Source organism: Anoplolepis gracilipes, chromosome 5, assembly GCF_047496725.1.
Source record: "Anoplolepis gracilipes chromosome 5, ASM4749672v1, whole genome shotgun sequence".
NCBI lineage: Eukaryota > Metazoa > Arthropoda > Insecta > Hymenoptera > Formicidae > Anoplolepis > Anoplolepis gracilipes.
The window spans coordinates 6824376-6845214 of NC_132974.1; the positions used below are offsets into that span (position 1 = coordinate 6824376).

The 20839-nt window shown below is 36.0% G+C and overlaps 3 protein-coding genes across 4 annotated transcripts; 1 reads left to right on the forward strand and 2 right to left on the reverse strand.

The window, feature by feature from the left end:
- Window positions 1–114: 114 nt before the first annotated feature.
- Conv (insulin like growth factor binding protein acid labile subunit convoluted) lies at window positions 115–8187 on the reverse strand. Of its 2 annotated transcripts, none has more exons than XM_072893070.1 (12): window positions 7959–8187; window positions 4410–4664; window positions 4000–4287; window positions 3525–3762; window positions 3206–3452; window positions 2862–3116; window positions 2438–2754; window positions 2072–2369; window positions 1509–1989; window positions 1116–1379; window positions 756–984; window positions 115–658 (listed from the first exon to the last, which is right to left on the reverse strand). In XM_072893070.1, exons 2-12 carry the CDS (start codon window positions 4657–4659, stop codon window positions 322–324), a joined length of 3204 nt encoding a protein of 1067 aa, XP_072749171.1. In that variant the 5' UTR covers window positions 4660–4664; window positions 7959–8187; the 3' UTR covers window positions 115–321. The 2 variants fall into 2 exon arrangements, with proteins under 2 accessions (XP_072749171.1, XP_072749172.1); XM_072893071.1 differs by having other exon boundaries at window positions 8134–8182.
- A 1054-nt stretch (window positions 8188–9241) lies between these two features.
- LOC140666414 (uncharacterized) lies at window positions 9242–10058 on the forward strand. The gene is made up of 4 exons (XM_072893579.1): window positions 9242–9370; window positions 9454–9491; window positions 9586–9845; window positions 9935–10058. The coding sequence occupies exons 1-4, from the start codon at window positions 9331–9333 to the stop codon at window positions 10056–10058; spliced, it is 462 nt and encodes a 153-aa protein (XP_072749680.1). The 5' UTR covers window positions 9242–9330.
- A 947-nt stretch (window positions 10059–11005) lies between these two features.
- On the reverse strand, window positions 11006–19060 carry LOC140665865 (uncharacterized). Its single transcript, XM_072892442.1, is given in 4 exon segments — window positions 11006–13576; window positions 13662–18564; window positions 18567–18661; window positions 19051–19060. Coding segments are annotated over 4 exon segments (6870 nt in total). The 3' UTR covers window positions 11006–11714.
- Between the last annotated feature and the right edge of the window lie 1779 nt (window positions 19061–20839).

The window sequence follows — 20839 nt, forward strand, 5'->3', positions numbered from 1 at the left end:
CTTGAATAATATGTATATTTTACAAAAATAAATACATGACGTTCAACGTCCCTATCTTTGAACGAGATACAATACAATTTATGTACAATCCACGATATACATATATATATATATTAATTTACTTCACAATCATATCGCTTTCCGTTTCAACGCGTACGTAAAATGTACGATAACAGTTTAAAATAGCAAAAGAATTGAGAATTTTAAGCTAGCGATAAATACGAGTAAAGATATTTTATCATGTACTTTACTGTCTTTGATGAATATAAAATATCTTCCTAAATGTTACGCGAGTATTATTTTTGTCATATTAATAAAATTTCACATAAAGATGCAAAAGGAAGCAACGATTATCACGAAGTACAAACTCGTCCTGAAACTAATGGACGAGCTAGAATTATGCTGATTCAAGATCTGACACTGCGAGTTTCTATAATGCTTGACATTTCCCTCGGAATCGCGTGCGAGCACGCAGAGCTCATATTTGGTGTTCGATTCAGTCAGATCGTGGATCCTGAAGGAACGTTCGCTGTAAATGACATCTTTCTCGATCATGGATTTGCTGCTGCCAGATTCTCGAACCACCACGTAAAAGTCACCGATGTCCTCGCGCGACGTCACGTACCACGTCGCTTTCCAACTATTGTCCTCATTATTGCTAAAGAAAATCATATAATTTACAGTTCTTGAAAAATTATCTGTCAAAAAAATATTAGATAAATGTCAATAAAATATATTTGGCTAAAATAACGTACTAGTCGATACTTCGATATTTCACATCGGGTGTGATATCGAATTCAGGTTTTTCTTGAATGTCTCTCTCGTCACAGCCCATGAGATCCTCAGTTATTTCTGAGATAGGTTTGTTCGCGAGATAATTTGGACTCTCGCATATCACGTTCGACCATTCTGTCGGAAGCTGCGTTTGAGTATTGAGCCATCTCTTTAACGGCCGCGCGTGACAATCACAATGCATGGGATTCCCTAATGTAATAGATTTATTTTAATAAGAAACATTTTAATGTAATAATAATTCCTACTATTAAATTATGTATTAATTAGTCACGTAATTTACAAGTTTCTGCTTTGTTAAATTTAATTATTTAATCTTTTACCAAAATATCTGAGCACCGTCCCGTTCTTGACGATCTTCATAAATCTTTCATCAAAAACTCCGATCTCGTTGTTTTCCAAGGCCAGAATTTTTAAGTTTGGAAGCGGTAAAATTTTATCGAGAGGCACATAGCTTAGATGATTGTTGCTTAAATGTAAGTTGGTTAAATTTAACGGCGGTAAAAAAATATCTCGCTCAGAGATATCGTTTATGTCGTTGTGCGACAGATCTAAAGTCTTCAAAGCCGTTAAATTCCCGATTACATCTAAAACAGAGCAGTTCTCTAATAAACGACAATCTTCAGCGAAAAATGTGAAACGCTGAAACGTCACATTTCTATCGTCCGATTAATCGTCGACATTATTAAAAACGATATTGTCAATTTATTACTCACATCTCCTAATCTCATTAATATTGTTGTGAGAAAAATTTAAGTATTGAATCTTCTTGGCACCGGCGATGAGGTCAAAAGTCACAACCGGCATTGTGTTATAAGATAAGTCGACTTCTTTTAGCCTATAAGGGATCCAAGGATCATTTGGCAGAGTTTTCCGAGTGATAAACGAAATCTTGTTGTGACTAAGATTAATTCTCTCCAAGGATAAACAATCATCGAGCAATCCGTGCGTCTTGTTGTCTAGTTTCTCCAATCTATTGTGAGATAGATCGAGAGTTCTCAAAGATACCAGACCCTGAAACGCACCGTTTGGTATGTGGCTGATGTTATTGTTTGTTAAATTCAGTGTCAACAGCTGCAATAGACCCTCGAATGTGCGACTCGTTATATTGTTTATCTTATTATTCGCTAAATTAAGTTTGAACACTATCGGCAAATGACCGAAGGCGGCTTTCTCTAGTTTGGTCATGTAATTATCCTGCAATATTTCGTCGATTAGAAAATTTACAAAATTATTTGTATTTAAAAGAAATTTTCTATAAAATTTTTTTTTGCCTTACTTGTAAATAAAGATATTGCAAACTGCTTAGACTACTTAGCGCTTGCCAGGGCGGCTTTGTGATGTTGTTCGCTTGCAGATTTAATATCCTCAAGGTCAGCAAGTTTTCGAAACTCCCCTCTTGTAAATTATCACCCAGCTGATTCCGCGAAAGATCCAGCGAGAGCAGCGCGTTCATGGCAGGCCACACATCGGTGCTTGGGATCTCTTCCAGCAGATTCTCCGAAAAGTCCAAATGACTTAGAGAAATTGGTAGTTGAAAAATCTTGGTCAGACGATTGTTTCTCACCGTCAAACTCCTAAAATTTAATACGTATTTATTATATGTAGAAACATTCTTGAAATTTATTAACGTGCGATGATGCACCTGCAGCTGGCCAGTCGAGTAAGACTTCCTCGCGAGATGTCGTTTAATTGATTAAAACTCATATCGAGTTCTAGAAGCGTCGGTAACTGTCCGAAAGTCGACGGTTTTATCTTCTCAAGAGAATTATGCGACAGATTCAAAAACCGCAGACTGAAGAGCGTTTGAAATACGGCATTGTAAATCTCAGATAGATTGTTGTACGAGACATCGATCGTGTGAAGCTCGTACAGCTTAGGAAAGGTCTGTCGTGGAATGGAGTGTATCAAATTGTGAGAAACGTTTAACACTTTCAATCCCGTCATATTGTGTAATGGAATCTGCGAAAAAATATGTTTTTTACAAAATTAGATCTAATAAATAAATATGTCTGGATGAAGAGATATGAAAATCGTCCAATTATTTGCATTTAAAGAAATACACTCACTTGATTGAGAGACGTAAATAGATTATAACTGAGTTGGAAGTCCATGGCATACGACGCGCTATCGAAAGAATACTTCGAGATATTCTCGAGTTTGTTGTGACTGAGATCCAGTGATGTAATATTCACACAATTCTCAAAGGCACCTGATTCGATCTTTGAAATCTCATTATGAGACAAGTTCACTTTTGCCAAATAGATATCTTTGAACGCCAATTTCTCCACAATTGTCACAAAATTCTCGGAAACGTCTAAAAGCTAAAATTATGGGCATATTATTGAAGAGAGTGTATAACTGTGTGTGAAAATGTATAAATGCAATTTTTCGAGCAATAATGTACACATACCTCAGCAAACTGTAACTGATTGAACATTTGGAAGTCGATCTTTTTGATGAAATTTCGAGAAAGATCGATGGTACCGATCCTTGTAACGGAACTGAAGGTTCCACGGCCGATGTCGTTGATTTGATTATCACTCAGATATAATCGCCTGAGAAAACGCATGCCGCGGAAAGTATTGGAATCCAATTTTCTGATTTTATTGTGGCTCAGATTCAGGACCTTCAAGACGGAATTTCGGGCAAAGGTACCTCTAAAACGAAAACACTCTTAGATATTTCATGTCGTAGAGATCATAATTATTGTTATTGTCAAGCTTGTCAACCTCTTCAAGTCGGCGATAACATTATGCGACATGTTGCACCATCCCATCTTGACGAGATCTGCCAAATGAGATGTGTCCAATTTGTCAATCAAATTGTGAGAGAGATCCAGAAACTCGGTATCTCTTAGACCTTTAAACTGATTTCTCTTGAGGTCTTTTATCTTATTGCCGTGAAAATCAAGCGTTTTTAGCTTCTTGAGCGGTGTCAGTGCTTCAGCGGGCAAAGAAGATAGCGTACCTGAAAAGTATGGTACAGTCTGTCAAGAGTTATAATTAATTATAATTATATAAATATTTTATAATTAAACAGATACAAAAACTGACATTTGTTGCAAAGTACATCTCTTTATATTTGCAACGTCATACAACAATTCAGAGCTTACAGATTTATATTGTCTTTAAACTCTGCTAAAATTGATATGGAAAATTATATTTTCTATTGATGATACTTTAAGATGAAACCGCAATTAAATACCGTTACTAATCTCCAATTTTTCCAACTTCGCAGCCACCGCGCTTTCACTGAAACTATTCCCTGGCAAAGTAGACATCCGGTGACCGGCGATGCTCAACAGGCTGAGATTACCGAGGACTTGCAGTGCTTCGTATGGAAATTTCTCTAGATTACTATTTATCACATGAAGCTCCTGAAGAGTCCTGTTCACACCGAGAAAGCTGTGCTCTTCGATCAATCTCAGCGGCGTATCGATAAATTTCAACACTCGTACATCCAACGGATATAGGGCGGGTCCATAAAATCGTACTATGGAATCGTATAAGTAAATTAATTAACCCGATTTTATTTCGTTTTATGTCGTTTTCTACGATATGAGAATCATCGGGCGTGTTTTTTTCGCGACACAAAATTAAATCTCGATAGCTCACCTATGTTACATTTATATAGAACCAGTTCCTCGATCGGCATGCCCTCATTCCCCAGATTCGTGAAGACGATGCTGAGACTAGCCAGATTCGTATTCTCGCAATGGATATATAAACCCCTGTCGCTACCCCGAAGACAAGTGCAGGGATAAATGTAAATCGGGTCCTTGGGACATCCGAATCTCGGCCCGGGTGGCACGTAGCCGCCTATTACGGACAGGGCCATGCCCAGTAACAGTAATGGCGATAACATTTCACCTACGCAAGAGATATAAAGACAAAAGATTTTATCTAACTCTTTCATAATTATATTTTGTAATTATAATTATATTAACAATTATGTACAGATGTATAGTGGAAATTATATTTATATAAAAGCTATATTATATTTTCTCTGTAGCATAAATTAACAAAATTACGCTCGAATCTTTTGTTACGTCTGCATCATATTGCTTATATAAGATTAATAACGATATCTTTCTTCCTGTCTTATAGAGAATCTACAAGCAATATCTTTACATTTAGGACGAATGTTTCGATTAGTCACACCATGATGTAATGTGTGAAAAGTGGAAAAGTTTTCGCTACGTGAGCTTCTTTAGTTAATCGCGTACGCAATAGATCGATACGCCGATAACCACGCAGCTTATATGATACATGTGTTTAAGTAAATAAAGTTTTTTTTCAAACTCGCAAACTGCTTCTTCGCTAAATCCTTTGTAAATCGACGAATCATTAAATCGCGCTTTCAAAGTTCTTTGTCTCCGTTTGCCTGTTTTTAAGTAAAAGGCGATTACATCGGTCGCTCAATTCACGATCTGATCTCACCGCTTATTATCCCACGCGAGCTGCCGAGATCCCGTGATTCTCTCGATATGCGAGGCGCGAAGGTGACTAACCGCTAAGATCATCACGATAGCCCAAAAGCGTCCTTGAAGAAGAGTCTCCGTTCTTTTCAGGTCATCGACGTTGCGTCCTACGCATCGTCGGCGCGTGATCTACGCATCGCGGGATAAGGCGACATGAGAAATCGAGACACCTCATGGATGACGTGCTAATTTCGCCGATTCATTATTCAACCGTAATTAATTCGTCCGCCACGTACCGATGGTAATATCACGCGATCCTAGCGAAGGAAAGCGCTCCAGCTGCACGATCACGTTTTTGTTACGTCGCAAATTATAAACTATCGTACAGACATTTAGCCTGTGCATCAAATGATTTTTTTGCCCGATATATTGCGCGCCTTGCAACAGGGGATTACGAAAGCGACATTTGTCCACCCGGAAATGTTAACGCAATTAGACGAATTATTCGTTTTCACTGTATATACTGTTCGCGACGCGAGGAAGAAATCCGTGAAGCCACCAGCGTAACCGTGCATGAAATTTCGATAGAAAATCAACGATTACATGCAACGACGCTACGCTGCAGTTATTGCAAAGCGATCGTTTTTTCTTTCGAAACTTCTCGACGATTAGCAAATACAATCTCTGTATAATAACCGTCCTTCTTTCGAAGATCATCGTCTGGCCTTTATGCTGATCGACAGTGGGTGGATTTGAAAAGATTATCTGACCATGGAAAAAATCTATTCGTCATCATTATTTATTAATTATATTATCTGGATGTAATTGTTATGCATCATTCTTTCAATTATTTACTCTCGTTGAATACTTCGAGTGAATTTATACTTTCCTCTTTATGGAATATTTGCGTTCATGGTTTTATCATTAATTAACTATTGCATAGTACTATAGAGAATTAAGGATTGTCAACTTATACTTTCGATATAGCTCAGTCTATTAATCGAGATCACCGTAGTAAAGTTCTCGCAATTAACGGTAGCATGCAATTAAAGTAATTGTGGGATCCACCGATCTGAGAAATAGAGAACTATGCCTTATTATAAGCCCTAGTAATTCAGCGAGCAAGAAGGTAAAAAGAAAGGCACCGTGATCTAGTTTAAGCAACATTTATGCAATGCTCGCGATATAATATACCTACGTGCATGATACATATATTGTATTTAGAAAACACAGTAACATCTACATTATATTTATAAGAGAGATTCACACATTGTTTTTATCTCAGAAAAGATATACGCTGAGTAAAAGTATACTTAAGGAATTATGCAAAGCTTATGTTAAGTATTAGCGTTATTACACAAATTTACGGATCTAAGAGATCATGAAATGATAATCTTTATAGGCAAAGTAATATTATTGAGAAAACACATGCGCCTTTCACTTATTTCAATTGATCTCTTTCCCTCGTAAACGCAAAGGAACTAGCCACTGGACCGAATCACGCTTGTCTCTCGTGATTTTAAATTTGTATCAAAGAAAAGTTGGAGGTAAGAAAAATAAACGATATAAATCGTAAAGCAAGTGACGTAAAACACTGGTAACACTCAATATTTGTTATCGCATGTATCTGAATAAAAAGTCGAATGGGTATTCTTTATTTATCTGTCAATATCATAATATTTAGAAACTTGATGGAAAATCACTAATAATAAAGATAGATCTAAGAACGTGAGACGAAGACGAGTTTCCGTTTCTCGAAAGCGGAAAAAACAACAGCAGAGAAAAAGAGCTTGTGCCACGCTCTACTTTCTGAATGTCTGTCAATTAAGAGCTATTGTGTTAGCGTAACGAGGGTAGTCAACTTACGTAAAAAAAATGCACGACTATCTGAAGAAGTATTATCATATTATTATAATTAAATTTTATTACATGAGAAACCAAAAGACTACACTTTCCTATATATCTCTTTGACGTAGCAGCTGAGATTATTTTCATTTTACCAGTCGTCCTTGCGGATACACAATATCTGCAGTATAATACATATTTTTTTAAAACATATAAGATTTATTTCTAGGAAAGAATACGTATCATTTCTACAATAAAAATAAATCGAAAAAGAAATCTTAAACATAAAAATAAAGAAATTCACAAAATTAAGTTGTTTGTAAAACAGGCAAACAATATTACAAAATTAGTTTAAAAATTAAAATGTGTTACATTGAATAATAAATATAATGAATAAACTATCTAACAATTTAATTTTATTTATTTGCATAAGAAATGTAAAAAATAATTATAAAATTTAAATTATCATAAATAAATAATAAAGTAACAAGAATTGCGCAGATGATTTAGTTAGACAGTTATTTTAAATAATAAGTGCAGAAACATAACGTTTTGCACACGCATTAAAGTCACCGTCCGGTGAGAAGCGGAGAACTGACGCGCCTAAAAACACACGTGGACACTCAACTGAAAACGTCATGGAGTTAGCACAGCATTGTATTTAAAAATATAGCAAAGTTAATAAGCCACTTAATTGACCGTTTCCCATCAATAATAAGATGTGAAGGGCATATTTGATCATTGTCAGTCGACAAATTGCGAGATTTCTAAGAAATAATAATATTTTATCCAAATTTTTTAAATAATTTAAAAAATTTTAAATAATTTTTAAATAATTTTAAGATAATAGGAACAAGTTTATTAGTTGTCACAAAAATATGTCATGCGCAGGCGTTACCTTATTGCACTTTCTCCGAGAATCCTAACAAATGCGAAACTCGTCTTTTTTTTTAAATGCACTGCTGATATCTTCAAGGTTACATGTTCGCCGGTGAACGGTTTATTTTTTTTCTTTCACCGTAGAGGAACAGAAAGAATGAGAGAGGAAGAGAAGAATAGAAAAAAATACACACGAGTGTTTTGGCCGCGTATCTTCAGGACATTCTGTATGTGGTTCCCGAATGAAGCTGTCGTGAAAACTGAGCCGAGGCTCGCAGGCAAAGAGAAAGGCAGCCTGAGAAGTAAGGCCTCTCTCATTGGCAGTTGATACCTGCTGTCCTTTCGTAGACATCCTACCTTTTGCTACCGACTTGCCGAATGCGATTTTGATAAAATACGACCGTATCTCGGAAGGTCATGCCTAATTAACTGCATTTTAATTAATCTTTTAAATTTGCTATTAAAAGCATAACTATGAAAAATACACCAAATTCTATCGTCTTTATAAATAATTTAAGAAATATAAATTTATTTATAATTTCGACTTTCTTATAATGAAATATTTCTAATAAAGAAATTGAAAATGATAAAGATTATTAAACACAAAAAATTAATGTAAATTTTATAAATTTCCTTGAGCTATTTAAACTGCTCTTTTTTTCTCTCTTTTAACTTTTCGACTTTTTTAAATTAAGTATTAAACTTAATAAATGAAAAAAATTATTGCATAATTTTGATATATATATATATATGTACATTTATTATATATACGATATTCGATACAATTCAAAATCTCATTTAAAAGTTTGTCATATCGAACGGCATTTGCTTAGGATTGGTTGGTGCTATAGTGAAAGTACCTTTGGATAGTTGCCTGGCAATACTGAATCAAACGATTTATAGCATGAAGCTGACATCTGTTGGTGAACAGATAAATTTAAATAACATATTTTCAATCGGAAAGATTATTTTCTTCATAAAAAATTATCTTTTTTATGTCAGAAAATTTCAACCAAAATTTTTTTGTTGAAAATGTTATTCGCTATTTTTTTCTTTTTTTTAATTTGTTAAAATATTTTTAAGCTCTCTTTGAAATTATATAGATATTTATATTTTCAAAAAAGTACTCTTTGTATTTTCTAAAAATATTCATCAACCCAACAGGATATGATAGTTAAGCGTCGTTTAAACGCTAATGAGAAGAATGAGAGATCTTTTCAGAAATTACACGGTTATTAAGGTCATTGAGCTCTTCGAGTTCTGTAGTTTCAAATAAAGAGCTCGCGATGCAGTCAGTTATCCATCGAGTAATCCGGTAATAGTGTTCGCAATACTAGTCATAAATTTAGCATTAAAAAGTAAAAAATTTGTGCTGTTTTAAAAATATACACATGATGAATTATTTTATATTTACACTAAACTTATTATTAAGTGAGTGAAAATTAATTGTATAAATTTATATAATATTTGTTTAAGCCTGAGAAGTTTCGTTTTATATATTTTTCATTACATAGGTACAAAGGTGACAAATCAATTCCCTTTGGGCTATTTTGTAAGAATTTAAATTTCTTAAATGTTGCTCAAGAAATATTTGTAATAAATTTTATCGTTTTGCGATTAAAACTTACGGATTGTATTATATATAGGACAGAAATCGTTTGGAAACCTACGAAGAGATATCGAGTGAACAGAGCGATATCTTCGGCAATCTATCTTTTCGTTTTACCTGTGAGGGTATGCCAATCGGTTTTTATGCTGATATTGATTACAACTGTAAGATATTTCATGTTTGCGAAAATTCCGGTGACGGATTTCCAGTGATTTGTTCTAACAATAAAGTGTTTGATCAGAAACAACGGATTTGCACGGACGAAGAAAATATTGATTGCCAGCATGCTCATGAATGGTATATGTATTATTTAGCAAAAACAATACAACAATACAACAAAAGATTGAAAATTTTTCTATAACATAAATATTGATTACTTATTACAGGTACTACTTGAATGAATTAATTTATTCAACAGAAATCGAATCAAAAACTGAAATTATAGAAGAAAATGAATCAAAAGTTCAAGAAGACGCAATACCTTCCGTTTTGCCACTTATGATTGATTAAAGATATTCTTGTTTTGCAATGAATTTTGTATTCACATTTATACATCATTATAGTAATATATATAAATCAATGTATTGCATGTCAGAAGCATTTTGATAATACGCATTTTTAATTTTTTTTGCTTTATTTAGAATAAAGATATACATACAGATAGATCAATTGCAACTATGCAATTCTACATAAAATTGTTTGCAGGGCTTTATGTCCCATTAAGAAATTGATACTAATCAATTATTAATAAAATATGTAAAATAATTACTTGAAATAAATAATTGCCGAGACACAAATGTCGAAAATTAAACCATTATAGTATTCTAAAATAATATTATTTTGCTTTTATATTAATTCAACGTTCCAATAATCATGTGTGATCGTGACTCCGTTTCCCTTCGTGCTCTTGTTTGCATCCCAGTGCATCTATTGCCGCATGCAACGCGTAGAACTGGTAAAAAAAATTAAAAGAAAGAAGAAATGCACGAAGAAAACCTTCGGTGTGGTAGTTCAGAATAATCTCGAGTCTATTCCTGACCATTCAAAGCTGGCTTTCTCAAGGCTCTTGAAAGTTGTAGCGCCAGTATTTCCGTATCGATGCAGGTATACATGCAGAATTTTATTATATATTTATATCATTTTATTATTTTTATTTCTTAATCAAATAAATCTTCTATCTTTTCTTTCTGTAAATACTATAAATATCTTTCTATCTTTTCTTTCTGTAAATACTATAAATATCTACGTTCTCCTTTTTTTAGTTTAGAGAATTTATAAGAGCAGAAATTTCGCAAAACTTTGTAAATGTAATTAAAAATATATATATAATTTTAACTAAAGTAACTTATTAATTAATTAATAATTATGATGTGTGTGCGGAGAGGGACAATAGCAATTGTACAAAATAGATACACTCCATTTATTTTCAGTCAAATAACATAATTGAAGAGCAGGTTTTAAAATCTATGCTAACAGTAATATTTATTCTGCAGTATAATCGCATGATTTTTAATGCCGTACTTGTTATATGATCTTTAAGAAAATATAAAGAAGTGTCACCCTCCACCGTAAAACCCCATGACAATGAAATAAATACTTCCTGTGAAATGGCGTGTGTTTTTCCTATTTCACAATTAATTTGCGAGGAATTGTTTCCACAATCATTTATAGGAAAAAAATACCGTTTCTTCAGATTCTAAATTATTTATATTCTAACTGTAAAGAACATGTATTCTAATTAATATGAAGCCCGTATTATGTATATATAAGATGAATGAAATTATCGACAATTTATGAGACACATTAAACGTATAAAATATAAAATTTTATGTCTACAAAATTTGCGAACAAAATTATGTATATAAAATTTTGTCTAATTGGACTTCGTCTTTATTATCTGATTTTGATTTCAGGAAATAATATGCAAACATTTATTAACGCAAAAATCGCATTAAACTAAAAATCATATTATTATCTCAAAACTATTTTGCCATCTTAATGTGAATGTTAAAGCTAAGTCAATATAAAATTCGATTTGATTTAGACTTTGAGGATAACAGTTGCGTCAATATAATTAATAATTATATTCTTAACGAGATATTTAGTACAAGATTTTAATATAGTTTACAAAAACAGGATAAGCAAATTTGATTAAGCGAATCAATACTATTTTCCATGACGATAGAACTTATGATGGTGTGGCCAAGTAATACCCGGACCAGTTTTATCATTGTCGTAGACATATTTAATTTTTGGATTTTCCGATCCGAATAAATTCTGTCGAAGCATACCGAACACAGCCGATGCAAGAGCCATGTTGCTAATCATTCCAGCCATAGAGGCGGCCGCTCTCGCATGAGCCAAGGCTGTTTGAATGATAAAGGATATTATTAAACCGATTCCAGGCATCATACTGTTCATCTTCATCTTCAACGTTCTTCCGAGATGTATCACCGCACTTGTCATTTTCCTGGACATAATGTCCTCTCGCAAACGTGGCAAGTGGATTCTCAATTCCGAATGCGTATTCCTATCAAGGAACGACTCGGAGGAAGTGACCTTATTTTCGTTATCTGAATCTTCGATTTCCTCCATAGGAACATCCAGTTTCTTTATAATCTTATCCGAATATTTATCCAACAATGATCTGAAGAATTCGTTTTTCGCACGATGTTCTCTTTTGCGTTCTTCATGACTCTCCGTAGACTCCTTTTCAACATTATGAGACTCTTCTTCTTTTAAAGGTATCACCTTTAGTTCTTCTGCACTTAATTCCGTTACATGGTCCTCAGGATTATTTTTTTTCAGATGTTCCTCGGTAAAAATCTTTAATCTATTCGCAAACTTCTCGTTCAAGCGGGTTCCAAAGAGTTCGCTAAAAGCATTGTAAGCATCTTCCGTGTTGAGGAATTGAGCGACATCACCGTCGGCAAAATCTGTCGCATTGGCTTTAATTTTATCCAGAAACATGGTGATTATCTGATCGTCATTTATGGACCGCTTGATGTCCGCGTACTCATCGCTGTCTTTCAAAAATTGAAAGTCTGTCTCCTGCACGTCATCCAGGCTTCTCTCTCTCTTTTCCTTCTCTTTTTTAATTCTTTCATTGTCCGGTCGTTGATCCAGTACTTCCTCCATGATGTCACTAATAATTGTCAGTATACTTGGCAAATTCTTGTTGTCCTTGATCTTCGTAGCTCTACCCTCGCGGAATCCGCTGAGGCTTATGCCCACTTCGCCATTCCCATAGCCTTTAATCGTCAGAAAACCTAGATTCGTCTGGAATTTCTCCTCCATCGCTTTCTTGTACCAGTCAAGAAGAATATTTTCCATGGATTCTTTTCTCATTAGCAGTTCTTTCTCAAAATTGCTCGTAGACATCCCGAAGAAACTTTCTACTTCGGTTTCTGTCGATCTTCCAAGAAAGCCAAGACCAGGCAGAGAGGGCAGTGATGGTAATTGCGGTAAACCGAGCAAAGATGGCACAGTATTGACAATCATAGGCCAAACAAAAATACCTACGCATCTGATGAAACTTAAGCTGAGTAAGCATTGAGCTACTTGCGACATGAAACCCCGATTCGCTGTGTGCTCGTTAAAATCTTCTACCAATTTTAATATCTCGTACTGATCGGCAGTCAGAGAATTCTTGATGGTAGAATTTAAAGTATCCACGAAATATTCAGATTTCTTCGGATTCTCGGCAGGTGTGTTTTTTAAAATTTTCTTGAAATTCGAAATATTAATTAGAAGTTGAAGAAATTCAGTTTCCGTGATGTTTGGGAACGTGGTATTTATCATTTCCGAGGTAGGTTCAATTTCTTCGTCGATATCGTAATAAGAATTTAATAATTGATCGGAGTTTCTTCGCTTTCTTTCATGTTTCTTAAACGATGAGTCCGTAGAAACAGATTTCGACAATGAATCTTGTTGTTCTTCAATGTCAGATAAGTGGATTTTTTCTTTAGTTATATCTATGAGGATATCCGAAGGTTGTCCAAGATATCCAGGAACGATTCCTTGTTCGCCTGAAAAATAAAAAATCAAAGATTGATAAAAACTGAAAACCGAGAAGAGAAGTTAGTACGTATTTAACGGAGAAGACTGATTCACCTACTGACGGAGTGTTCGCAGTCCTCGATATGCCACTTATCTGGTTCGTTTTCTGATCATCTGCGACTGTCGATTGAAGTACCGTCGTCTGTTCCTGCGACTTCGGTTCCTGCGGCATATCTGACAAGATTGTAAACTGCGGCGGTAAATTTATACCGCCAAAGTTAGGAAATCCTGGAAACTGAGGAATGCCAGTTGGAAGTCCTGGTATCATAGGGATTTGAGAGGGAAATTGAGGTAAGCTAGGGCTTTCAGCGAAAAAATTTCCCGGAACACCCGGGATCTGACTCGCGCCAGGAAATTGACCTATACCGGGGATCTGACCCGCACCAGGAAGTTGACCTATACCGGGGAACTGACCCGCACCAGGAAGTTGACTTATGCCTGGAATCTGACTGACACCGGGAATTTGACTCGCTCCGGGAATTTGAAGCTGACCGAACAACTCTTCAAAGTTCGGAACAGCCTGTGAAAATTGTTTCAAAGTTGGCCAAGTGATTTGCTGAGTACAAGTTATAAAGTTATTGCTTCTCATACATTCCAGCATGTTAGTTATATATACGGGACGTATTGAGTCCGGTATTGCTTTTTCTGTTAATCTGACGATATTCATTTCACGAGCAGTCAAAAGATCGTTTATTATAGGATTATTGATATCCAAATAAGAACCTTCTAAACGGAACGTCGAATCCTTGTTCAACAATTCTTTCAATATATTTTCTATTTTATCTTCGATCACGTCGACGGTAATCTTTGCCGTATTTTCATTGAATGCGTTCTCTGAATAAGCACGTAGCAGAATTGACGATGAATCGAATTTTGTCCTCGGAATGTTTTGACTTCTAAAATCAGGAAAATTCGGTAGCCTTGGGAAGAATTGAGCTATGGTTGGCCAAGTTATGTCTCGCGTGCAATCGAGAAATGAATTTTCTCGAACGCAATTGACTACTCGCTCTACAAAAACTGTTCTCACTGATTCCGGCAGCAGGCTTTCCGCGACATGAATGATGTTAGCCTGCTGTTCCGTAAAATAGCTCATCGTTTCCGGTGATTTCGAAGTAATCATGGGATATAAAACGCCCGGTGTGGAGTTCTGTACGGCCTTGAGAATTTTCAAAATTACACCTTCCGGATGTTCCGAGAAAACGGGATAGAATCTGGTATCAGTGATGGTAACGGTAGCATCTCCGTGCTGGCCAACCTTGACATCAGTCTCCGAAAATGGTGATGAATCAGTTAGATTCTGCGGTGAGATGGATTTGGTCGTTTGAGGATACGTTCCGAAATTCGGGAAGCTGGGCAGCCTAGGGAAATATTCTGTCAGAGCGGGCCATAATACATTCCTTGAACATGTCAAAAAATTATTCTGGCTAATACACTCTCTCATCCGATCGACAAAGCCGGGACGAGCTGCATCTGGTAACAAACCCTCTGTTGCATTAACAATATTCAGCTGTCGATCGTTAAGGAGGTTGGTCAAGCGCAGCGTACTCGTAAACCTAGCAACGTGATCATCTCGCACATTTGGCGATGACAGCTGAATTGATCTGAGAATGTTGAGTATCACTGATTCGGGATGTTCTGTGAATATCGGCACAAATCGAGTACCAGTCACGCTTATCACAGGACTGTTACTTTGCGGAAATTTGGTTCTGGAAATAATCTTCACATTAGAATTCGCTTCGTCTTGCGTTTTATCCCATTCTTGTTGATTTTTGATATTTGGATGCAAAGTGTTCTTGTCCTTCAATGTTTGATTTTCTTGTTTCGGCGGTTGTTGCTTAGGCGGTACGTTGGGAAATTCTGGTAAGTTAGGAACATAAAGAGCAACTGTAGGCCAAATTACGTACTTCGTGCAGTTGATAAATGCATTATTTGTCTGAAGACAAGATATAACTTGTGCGACGAGAGGAGATCGTGCCGGGGGCGGTACAATACTTTCCGCTAATTTTAGTATGTTAATCTGCTTCTCGGTAATAGTCGTCAAAATTATGTTTCTGTTGACAATTAGATGTGAATTTTCCGGTATTCTTCTCAGAGAATTACGTACTTCTGTTAAAATCTCTGTGACTTTGTTTTCTAATTCACTGGATGCTTTGAAAGACATTTCTTCTTGACGTAACAAGATCGTGGGAAAGCGACTAGGTGATTCTGGAGTAGAACCGGATTGCGATGGTTCACTTGTACTTTCTTCGCCACCTAATCCCAATGTAAACGAGGAAAAGTCGGGTAAATTCGGCAGAAAACTGGGCCACGTCCAGTTCGGAATCACACCGGAAATATCCGGTAGAAAGGGATATGATTGCTTGATCGTTGGCCACGTCGAATATCTGATACATGTTACATAATTTAATTCCTGAATACATTTCATAGTTTTCTGAATAAATTCTGGTCGATATGAAATAGGAAGAAGTTGTTCGGCCATCTGAATCGATAATAATTGTTCTGGAGAAAGTATAGCAACATAAGAATCGGTGTTGTGAATGACAGAAGGAAGTGGTGCCTTTGCATGCTCCTTCAGAGTGTTCTGAAGAATATTGATAATTATAGTTTCGGGTTTAGGTTTCCGCATTCTCGTGGCATCGGCATCTACGACTTCCGGAAGTTCGCCCGAAGATTCTACGAAACTTGGAAACGAAACAATGGGATATTGCGGGTACAATGCTATGGATGGATACCAAGTCTGATAGTCTGGGAAAGCCGGTAGGGTCGGATAATATTGCTTTACCATCGGCCAAGCAAAGTACTTGACGCAGCTAAAGTACTCGAACCTGCGCACGCATGAGAACATCCGGTCAGAGTATTCGCGGCGTATTTCACCAGGTAGCAGTTTTTCGGCCATCTGAAGAATCTGAAGCTGACCGATAGTGAGAAGTCTCCTTAAAGTCTCGTTCTTCGGATCAATGAAGGTTGGCGCCTGATCATAAGTGGCTTTCGATTCCAGAGCACCGCTCAGGATGCTAAAGACAACGGACTCCGGCGTTAACAGCCTCGGACGATGAACGCTGCTCTCCGATCTCGCAGATTTTGTTCTGTTACCCTGAAACAAGTCGATCAAGTTTATCTCGATCGGTAAATTGTTTAAAGAATAACTGACTGATTCCGGAAGATTGTCAAGTACAATGGGCCAGACAAAAATGCGCATGCAATTTATAACACTGAGACTGCGAATGCACTGTGCCATGTTCGTTACAAAAGACTGTCGCTGTTTCATTTCTATCAACTGTTCAGCACATTTTATTATTTCCAATTGATTCTTGCTTAGTTCAGTCGCGTTTAAATTGGCAAGATACGTCTCATTCGACGGCGATTTTCGCGACAGCTCTATATTCTTCAAGGTTTCTAGCAATTGATTTTCTGTGAATTTCGGAATGTCAGAAAACACTTCGGTCGCTTGTTCCTTTAAATATTGAAAAAATGTTCCATTTTTTATTTGTTCCTGAAGCAGCGTAGCTTGAGTCTTCCATTTTTGAAGGCGATTAGGGGCCTCATCTGTTGTCACAGATAATTGATTAATATCAAATCTATCAAGATTATCTTTTAATTCACTGCGTTGATTGCGAATCTCTTCATCTTTTTCGGCGGCAGCAACATCAATCTCGATCAATTTCTCCGAAAGAAGACTTTCTTGGTCAACCTTTTTCGATTGTTTCGTGTTATTATCGACCGATTCGAGAGCATCATCTCGTATGGATATCAATTTTTTTATCTGACCGTTCACAATCGATTCTTGCTCTCGACCAGGTGAATTGCCTTCTTCAGCATTCAAGTAAACAGTTGAACTCTTGTACTTGGACTTAGTCGAGCTGCTAGCTAAATGCCTATCCTCTCTATTCGGATTGAGATCTTTGACACCGATATTTTCATTATTTGGAGTCTCATCGGCAACGTGCTCTTCTTGAGTCCTTTCACTTTCATTCGCGTGGACAAGTTTCAAGCTTCGCAGATCATTACGTATTTCCTCATTTACGTCATCAACATTCTCGATTCGTGCTTCATCTTGATTATGCTTCGCTAAATTTTCGATTTGTTCCGTCTCTTCTTTATTTAGATCCAGTCTCTCTATCTGTTCTAAACTCACGTTTTCCAAGTTTTCTCGAACGTCGAAGGAAATCTCTGCAGACTTTTTTTCTTCCTGCCCCGCTCCATCTTTATCACTAGGTTTTGCGTCCACATTTTTCACGTCCGCATGCGCTTGCTTGGCGTTGATTAATTGCTTTTCGTGCTCAACGACCTCTCTTTGCGAATCGGGGACATCCTCAATAATGTCGAAAATCTTTCGTTGGCCCGGTTCCTCAATATCGTCAGACTCGATCTGAGCATCGAATCGTCGAATTCCCTCATCTTTTTGCACATTTTCGTCTTTATCCTGCAATACAGACTTACCAGGAAGGCTCACGTCGTTTCTCCGCCGCTTCTTCGCCACGCTACCTTCATCACCAGCAGCTTCGACCTGGATCTTGTCAGGATCGTCATTGAGTATCTCTATCGCCGGGTTTTTTCTTCCTTCGTCACTAACATCTTTATCATCGCTATCGTATCCTTCTGTCTCTATCAAGCTCTTTCTTTGCGCTTGATCCGCGTTCTCCGCGTCGTCAGGCTCAGGGTCACTCACCTTCACGAGAGGTTCCGAAATCTTCCCGTGCACTTGATCCGCGATGACGTCGCCGTCATCGTGAGGAACACTCCGCGCTCGTACATCGTGAAGGACACAAAGCAGAAGAAGAAAACAAAGAGTCGTACAAGGCACGAGTCGATGGATGCTCGTTGACCGTGGGCGTCGAGAGTTGAGTGCTCTCATGGTCGCGGTTGAGAGGCGAATGTCTCGGTCACTTCGGAGCCGGTCCATGGTCAGCCATGCTACACGCATGGTGATACACATACCATCTCCTAAAGCACAGCAGCACTGAGACCACCGGTTAACTCACGGACGAAGAAGCAAACCTGTGGATGAATAACAACCTGGCATTTCCATTTTTGCGGTGCCCCTCTACGTACTTCTTCGGGGTTGCGGGGTAACGAGCTTCACGCAGCGGACGAGTTCGCTATCGCTGACCGGTTGTGTTTCCTGCGCGGAAATGGCAATGGAATGCATCGATCGCTCGATTTATTCAAACATGCAATTTCCGTAGCGCAAATAAATTGTGTAAGCATTATCGTAAGCAGTATTTACGATATGAATTATCTGTCGCAAATCTGAGAAAGTTTATTTTAAGTTTATCTCAGATCACTTGACAATTAAGTAATTTAAATGATGGGAACATACTTAACATAATAGAAAACGAAAGAGTGATATTTGCAGAGAAGAAAATAAGAAGCGTGTCTCGTGTATATATATATATATATATATATATATATATATATATATATATATATATGTAGAGCTAACCATCCAGCATGTGTATTTTTATAATGCAAAGATTGACTTATATATATGGGCCAATAAAATATATAGATTTTGTTTATATAGAATTAAAGTCCAATCAAATATTAACAAAAGTATAAATTATTATTATTATTGTTATTAAAAAAATTAAAAAAGATAAAAAGTCTTCTTGTTGCAGACGTTTATATTGTAATGATATATTTTTAATATTGCCTGTATTGATAAAGAAAACATTTTTATTGATAAATAAAAAATCTTAATCTCTGATATTTTTCAAAACTAAATGAGAAGCTATGATCGATTCATATATAAAAAAAAATAAATTCATTAACTATATGTGAATATCTAACAAATTAGTCTTTAAATAGATAAATGGAGATTGAAAATCTGTAGATTTGGATGTATCGTATAAATAAACCAGGTTTCAGGTTTATATATAATATAGTTTTATTCGCCAGTTTTCCCTGCTTGTTGGTATAAAGGGTTGAATTTTTAGTCCTTGAAGGAATCGAGACTGGAAGGAATGGCCAGGAAGAAGGGGAATCCTAGTGGAGGTGGTAGGAGAGCGGAGAGCAATGCATTTTTACCAAGATCTTTATTTTCCAAGATGGTTGGCACGATGCTCCCTACTTTTTCCCTCTCTTAACTCCTTCCAAGTACTGGATTCACTGTGCAAAGACGATGCAATAAACCTGTATTGCATTTCTTGCTTTATCGTCTACTTGCTTACGGTGCGTCCACAATGTTCAAGACGATTTTATTATTCCAAATACGATTGTCTTGTATAATTGGTTATATTTTTATTAATAATTTTTTATCAAGACTTTTGTCTTTAATTTCTATTTCTATAAAATTTATATTTTCTTCTGTGTAAAGAAAAAATATGAATTTGTTGTAATTTCTGTAATAATAAATTTGATTTTTTCATTTTGCAATTTAACTTACCAATAATACGATAAAATAACGTAACTAATTGAAAGTAAAAAAATTTCTCTTTATTTAGTAGTAGTAAATGTATTGAGGCAATCTATGACGTCAATCATTGACCATGACCATGACCATGACCATTCTTTGAGCCACTTACTGACGTTAGACCGTTAATGAATTTTATTAAGCACAATATTCCTCATATTATCTCGTTATGAGGTCACTGAGCAATTTCTAAATTGAAAGCATGCATTATTGAATAAGGTATAAGCCATTATTTCTGCAGTTATTTATAATAGTATTGCACATATGAATGCACGTTAATATTACATTTAGGAATTTACCTTACAATATATGTGAGAATAGAAATACTTAAATAAAATTAAAAATTATATCTTTATTTTTCGCGATGGATAATGGATTCTAAAGTTGTAAAATATTTCTAAAATGTGTGTAAAAATCACAAAAATGTGGTAAATTCCATTAGAAAATTGTAAAGCAATGCTCTCCCACTATAAACATTCCTGGCGTGCAATTATTCCTTTTCTAGGTGATGATCGTACGTGATTGGTCGTTGCACGATAACCGTGGCACTGATGTAAAAAATAAAAGAGAGCAGGTCATTCCTAAAAATTATTTTTTTATCAAAATGTAATATTGCTTAGATAAAAATAATATGAACAATGGAAATTAATTAAATTCTAAGTGTTTTACATTAACAATTATCACCGCGCATATTAAATTTTCGACGGGACAGAATAACAAAGTCATACGATTCAATACTACGAGACTAGAATTGGTTCCGGAACTATCGTCGCTGAGTCCTGAAAATTCTCGAGATATCCTGGATTCAAAAATAAAAATG

Coding starts and splice junctions, on each gene's coding strand:
- LOC140666414 (XM_072893579.1), top strand. CDS start 9,331: ATGATGAATTATTTTATATTTACACTAAACTTATTATTAA. Junction 9,492..9,585: donor AATTCCCTTTGGGCTATTTT/GTAAGAATTTAA, acceptor TATTATATATAG/GACAGAAATCGTTTGGAAAC. Junction 9,846..9,934: donor TGCCAGCATGCTCATGAATG/GTATATGTATTA, acceptor TACTTATTACAG/GTACTACTTGAATGAATTAA.
- Conv (XM_072893070.1), bottom strand. CDS start 4,659: ATGTTATCGCCATTACTGTTACTGGGCATGGCCCTGTCCGTAATAGGC. Junction 3,117..3,205: donor ATCAGTTACAGTTTGCTGAG/GTATGTGTACAT, acceptor CCATAATTTTAG/CTTTTAGACGTTTCCGAGAA. Junction 2,370..2,437: donor ACTCGACTGGCCAGCTGCAG/GTGCATCATCGC, acceptor ATTAAATTTTAG/GAGTTTGACGGTGAGAAACA.